This window comes from Diospyros lotus, chromosome 5 (genome assembly GCF_014633365.1).
Source record: "Diospyros lotus cultivar Yz01 chromosome 5, ASM1463336v1, whole genome shotgun sequence".
Classification (NCBI taxonomy): domain Eukaryota; kingdom Viridiplantae; phylum Streptophyta; class Magnoliopsida; order Ericales; family Ebenaceae; genus Diospyros; species Diospyros lotus.
The window spans coordinates 21,130,521-21,137,085 of NC_068342.1; the positions used below are offsets into that span (position 1 = coordinate 21,130,521).

At 34.4% G+C, this 6,565-nt stretch overlaps 1 protein-coding gene across 1 annotated transcript; it reads left to right on the plus strand.

The window, feature by feature from the left end:
• The first annotated feature begins 805 nt into the window (after positions 1 to 805).
• LOC127802348 (protein TILLER ANGLE CONTROL 1) lies at positions 806 to 4,226 on the plus strand. Its single transcript, XM_052338101.1, has 5 exons — positions 806 to 1,198; positions 1,286 to 1,322; positions 1,398 to 2,026; positions 2,784 to 2,940; positions 3,968 to 4,226. Exons 1-5 carry the CDS (start codon positions 998 to 1,000, stop codon positions 3,982 to 3,984), a joined length of 1,041 nt encoding a protein of 346 aa, XP_052194061.1. The 5' UTR covers positions 806 to 997; the 3' UTR covers positions 3,985 to 4,226.
• The last annotated feature ends 2,339 nt before the right edge of the window (positions 4,227 to 6,565 follow it).

Below are 6,565 nucleotides of genomic sequence, written 5' to 3' on the forward strand. Positions count from 1 at the left end.
ATTTTATTTAAAAAATATTATTAAATTGATTTTAAAAATATATTAAATAATATTAAAATATAATACAGTAATATTTATTATTATATTATAAATAAATATTAAAATTTTATAATAATAAAAATTATAGGTAAGGTAAAAAAATTAAAATTAAAATTTATTAATAAATAAATAAAATAGAAAATCAAATATAGAATAGAATAGGAAATGCGGTTAGAATAAGTACACTTTTTAAGATAAAAAAAAGGATTAAATTTTTTATAAAATAATAGAGAATAAAATAAAAAATGTGGTTATAGATAGTTTAACAAAATTTTATGCCACTCATATTAATTTTATATGAAAAAAAGGCACATTTTCACATTTTAGTGATTTAAGTAGATTGACGCATTTTTCTGACTTGGTCTTAGGAGGTTGTACTGATTATTTTATTCAATAAAAGAAAAAAAGAAAGAAAGAAAAGAAAACGAAGTATATGTACATTTTCACAGGTTAATTGGACTAATTGCACCCGCTATTTATTTAGATGTGTCATTCGAACTAAAAAACAAGATAAAGTTCAAAGCTGAACCCAAATGAACTGGGAAAGAAAATTCTTTAACCAAATGAGACCAAACCAATTGGGTTTTGGTCCAAAGTTTTGGAATGTATCTCAATCAATTTAATTCTGGGTCTAGACTGTATATAGATAGCTCCAACAAACTAACTCAACCTGTATACATATAACTCGCAACCAACCTAACCTGCAGTTAAATATATGTTTCTCAGTAACGATTTTCTCTTTCTCCTAACCCACAAATGAACTGCGTTACACACACAAAACTCCAAATTCATGCCATTAAACACGCAAAAAAGCAGAGCCAAACTTTTCGAGAAGAATTATCATTGCTGCCAACTACAAGATGATGGGGGGAGAGCCGGGCAGAAGCATGTCATGTCGAGAATATTGGCAGATCGAAGAGGCCAGCAAGAGGCAGCGTAGTCGTTGGTGAGACATGCCATGCAAGGCTATGCCCTTCGCCCCCACTTCCCTGTACTACGTGTTTTCCTATTAGCCTTCCACTCACCTGTCCCCCCCTCTTCCACCTTCTCCACCTGGTTTTTAGTTTCCACTCTTCTCCACTATTCGTGCTCCACTCCCACTCAACTCCTCCATTCTGTCTCTCAGTCTGTTGTCCCACTTAATTCCTCAAGAATGAAGGTACCAAGTCCCTTAATTATCTCGGATTAGTTTGGTTTCATCAACTTTCTACAAATTTAGATTCTGTGGTGCCTTTGTATCTTGCAGATCTTCAATTGGGTTCACCGCAAGTTTCATCACAAAGGTTTGGCATTCAAAGGTTAATTACCTATATATGGTTATAGTGTTTAGCTACTGATAAATGCATGTTTTTGTGCAGAGGAGAAGTCCAAGGCTGAGTTGGTTAACACTGAAGCGGATACGCAGGTGCTACTTGAAAGTGTCACCCTCGCCAACGTCCTCGATGATTGGAGTGATGGCATTCTCACTATTGGTACGTTTGGGTTAGATCCCGTCAGCGTTTTCAGTAAGATAAACGTGTCTTCGGTCTTTGGGAAAGAAGAAGAGTGTTGTGATGAACTAGAAGAGTATGGGGCTGATAAGGGCGATGAATCGGATGAGGAGAATGAGATGGAAGGATGGGATAAAGAAGAAGTTCACCCTTTGGTGTTTGCAGCTCTTGATGATGAGGGCGGCAATGGTCTAAATTATGATGAGAAAGCTGATTTCATAATGGCCGGCGCCGGCGATGGCAGTGTTATTCCTCTTCCTTTGGAGATTGGTTTGGATGCGAACGAGGACAAGGAGACCAAGAAAAGAGAGAGAACCACACTTGCAGACTTGTTCTCGGCTGATTCTGAGATCGTGAAAAAGCGAGATCGTAGCAAGCTGCACCTGGATTCCAAAAGGAAGGCTGACGATCTTCATCCGAAGAAGGGCCTCTCATTTGCCAAGAAGCTCATTTCTCGCGTTGGAGAGGATGCACATCCCGTCAAGAAACTGCAACGAGTGAGTCTCTCGCATATATATATATATATATATATTTAGTTTGTTCTCTCTTTTCTAATTGGTACCGCCTTTCCATTTATGTTTGTAAATCTGCGAGATAATTAAATTGATAAGATTAAGGATGGATCATGCATAATCTCCTTTCGAAGAAACTTTTAGTACGTAGTTAGCCTCCAATGAAATATCCATTTGCATGTTGCAGTATTAAGATTTCCACTCAGTCCTAAATTAGGCTTCTCGAGTTCTTATTCTATTGTTTAGGTTTTGTTTTGAGTCCCACCTTCTTCTTCTTCTTCTTTAGGTTTTAGGGATTTCAATTGGCCTAATCTCCCGGTGAAAAAACTAAGTCCTCTGCTTTTTGTGGGTCTAACAGGGGACCCATAAACGCCGGCTCAAGAGAAATGATTGATAGATATCTCAGAAGCAACAGTATATCACTTATCACTAAACTATAAAAATTAACAGTACAATCTTACTAATAAAAAACCAAAAAACTTGTCACAATGATATTGATCCCTATGACACATGAAGACAATGTAATGTATAGATGTCTTTGATCATGAAGAAAAATCACAAGGAGCTTCATATCAGTTTGTATGCGCTAGTTTCCCAGAATATTGAAAAGGTTGGATTTGACTAAGTTAACTTGGGATATAAGGAAGTAGATATTGTTAAATTTTGTGAAACTTTACAACTTACATATTAACTTGTGCCAGCTTTGTTCCATGCATATATGTGTATGCGTGTGTATATATAGATGATAAGAAGGATGATGAAGAGGAAGATCCATCCGGACTTTGAAGGAGAACTTCAAATCAAGGAAAAGGAGAGCCAGATTAAGCCAATTGCCAAGTGTGGACTTCCTGCTGGAGGGCATAGAGCCAATGAATCGGTTTCTCTTCTTCAAACTAAAGGTACTTTCCCTATATTTTGTCGCTATAACAAGTTTTGATAGATATGTCATAATCCACATGAACAGTTTAATTTACATGTCACTGCATAAAAAAACAAAAAAGAAAAGAAAAAAGCAAAAGGACAAGAAAAAGAACGCCATTCTCCCACTGTCATTTTAGAAGAAAATGACATTTGCCCTAAGTTTTATTGCCTAAAAATAATGAATTTCACTGAATTTTGTGCATAAAAATTCTGCATCTATATATACCACTGTATTTTTTTTTTAAATAATATAATCAAATTTGATGGGTTTTTAGCTTCAAAATGAAGTTGAACGCGATGAGATCATTTAATTGAAATTTTAGGTTACTATATATATATATATATCCTACTAAATTACAAATTTGAATAAAAATGCTGAGTTAGATGAAATGGATGTTTTTCTAATAAATGTTTCTCAGCTAATTACTTCCTTATATATATTACAAATATATTATTTATATTATACAAATCACATTCCATGCATATTATAAGAAATCCTCCCCGAGATGGTGCGCCATAAAATCATTTGAGATAATTGAACGTAATCTCAGCAATAAAATCTCAGCAAAACAGTGAGATTGCGGTTGGAACCCTCAACACACCCCAACACGAGCTGCAACCCAGGGCCGAAAGAGGCCCTTACAACAATTATACTGTCTGGAAAGTTGCTCAAAATTTAGCTTCCCTGTGCCTGTTCGTATCTCCCACGTTCCAATTGTGTCTGGTCCAATGTATTTTTGAGGAAATTGACGTCCTTGCGAAAAATAATATCACCTTTTAGGGTCGCCCATGTCTGCCACCTTTAAATTATGAAGAAATAATGATTATAATAAGAAAAGAAATGAATGATTAAAGTATCATTCGGTTACAGTTTAGTGGTAATGGTAAGTAATAAAATTAATAAATTTAAGTCTTATAAATTGTAGTTATATAGATTATGCTTAATTAAAGTTGAGCAGCCACATAAATGCACTCACACTTACTAATATGTCTGCTGTCTTGCAGATGCAATGGTCGTCTAAGACTCGGAGCTGTGATGAGAAATCTTAAATGCTTAATTCCTAGCTAGCTAGAAGCAAACTCTCGCCTTGTGATTGTTATTATGAAATAATTTTCTTTGTCAAGAAGCACTGCCTTTGCACTTTTTTAATTTTCTGGGTATATATATCTCTAAAATATAAATTGTTCTGTTCTGGTTTATGATTGTGTGATGAATATTGAAACCTGAGACTTTATTGGCCTTCATTTCGATCATCATCACCTATGTTCTTGCATGTGACGCCGATTAAAATGCTCAAATATGTAGGCCGAAATTTGAGGCCGACAGAGGTAAAATGGTAAAAATGACCTGTCGGTCTCAAATTAATTCACTCCACTTTTTCCGACTCCTTATCATTATTCTTTTATTGGGCTAAATATGCGGGTGAGCTTGAAGAAACATGGATGGCACTTGTATTGTCAAGTCTTTTTCCGTGACAACCATCTGTAATGTTCTTGTTATTAGCAGTTGTCCCTTGTGTGAAAATGTGCTATTGCTTTTGCTTTGCTTTTCTCTTTCATCAATCAACTCGATCACTTCTCATTATTTGTTTGGTTACTTTTATTTTATTTAATTCATTGCACAATAATTTCAATATGTGGGAAGTGCTTAATGTACGTACTTTGTTTCACACCATATAATATATATATATATATAGACAAAAACCAATCAGTTCGCTAATATATATGGATAAACTCTAGTGGCCTTTTCAAGTAACACCAATTTTACATGCATGAAAAGAAACCATATCGCCCCGGGGTGTAGTTTCGTTGGCAAAGAAAAGACACTCTAGGTATTGCTCTTTAGGTTCTCAAGTTTCGTGTTTAAGCCCTAACCAAGGAGGAAGTTCAACAACTAGAGCGATTATGAAAATTGAAAATCGTTTGTCGTCCTCACGTTTGCGGTAAAAGGTTAAGGATGGAACTGACTGCTGAATTCTCTGATTTACATCTCCTACTGATATCATAGGACCGAACAACGGGGGAGCTCGTGATGATATGTTAACAAAAAATAAAAAAAAAAACAAACCATATCAAACTAGCTAGGTAGCAAATTAAAGATGAATCTTACAAAAAAAATGTCTTCTCTATCGGTAAGAAACACGACTTTGCAGTTTCCAAATACCATGCTTGAACCTGTGCTCGGTTAATGTTATGGTCTTTGGTCGACTTTACTAACATCAATTTTTGAAAACACTAAGATAAATAACTGATACAGGAATATAATTTAGACGCCATTAGTTACTTAGACACTTGGATCAGGGACACCTTAATTAATATTCCCTTAGCAATTATCCATGCAAGGTCCTACTGACATGTAGAGTGAACCCAAATGATGGGCATGCGGGGACCTTTAAAAACCAATTAGATAACCAGTTCACCGGCTTATAAATTCAGGGGTTAGATTGGCCCCATGAATTTCGAAATATATATCGAGATATCAATAAGTTAGATAAGGTAAAACATATCAATCTCAAGATAATGTAGCATTTAAATTGCACATGATAGGGCAAGCCCTCTCAATTCTTACAATCCCAACCTGAACATCTGGACTGCAACTTCTATATGCAATAGGTGTTTCCAATTTAGCAAAAGTATTTTGAGAGCAAAAGTATTTTGTACTGAGGTTGCCATTACATAGGTAGATTACACTGCAAGTAATTTTAGAAAATAGGCCACTAGTCTAACCACTAATCTGGTTGTTAATAGTGCCTAAAGACACTATTAAGAAATGGACATTTAGTGACGATTTTTTTTTCCTTTTAGCGAAAGATTTTAACCTCTGCTAAAACCGCAGCTAAGTCAACCGTCGCGGAGCGTTTAGCGGTGATTTTCAACAACCGCTGCTAATTATATTTTTTGCAACGGTTTAAAAAATCGCCGCAAAATAATTGATTTAGCAGCGGTTTTTATTATATTTAATTTTAAAAAAATTAAATTTTTAATTTTAGCAGAGGTTTCAAAATTACCGTGAAAATTAATAAAAAAATTAATTTTTAATTTTAACAACAGTTTCAAAACCGCCGCAAAAATTAATAAAAATAAATAAATTTATAATTTTAGCAACGATTTCAAAACCGTCTCAAAAATTAAAAATTTAATTTTTTAATTGATAGGCCTGTGCGGCCCACGTGGCCAGCCCGGCCATTGCCTGGCCCTTGCGTGCCACGTGGCCGCTTGTGCGCGCATCACGTAGCGATGCTCGAAATTAAATCCCAGCGTCTTCCCCTCCTCAAGTTTCGAACCCGGGATCCCAAATGCGTGCGTGCGCGCGTGAACCGTCTGATCTGCGAAACCCCCTTTATATATATGTACACACATATATATTATATACTAATCTAACATATAATTTTCAGAATTATATTTTTTAAAAGAATAATAGAATAAATTAAAAATAAATTAATTGTGTTAAATTAAATAAATTAATTGATTCATTTTATATATTTTTTAAAATTATTAAAATTTTATATATTAAAATTTTGTTAAATTTATTTTTATTTTCTTAAATTAAATTTTTAATGAATTTTGTTATTAATTTAAATTCAATTTTAAATTTTTTTTCAA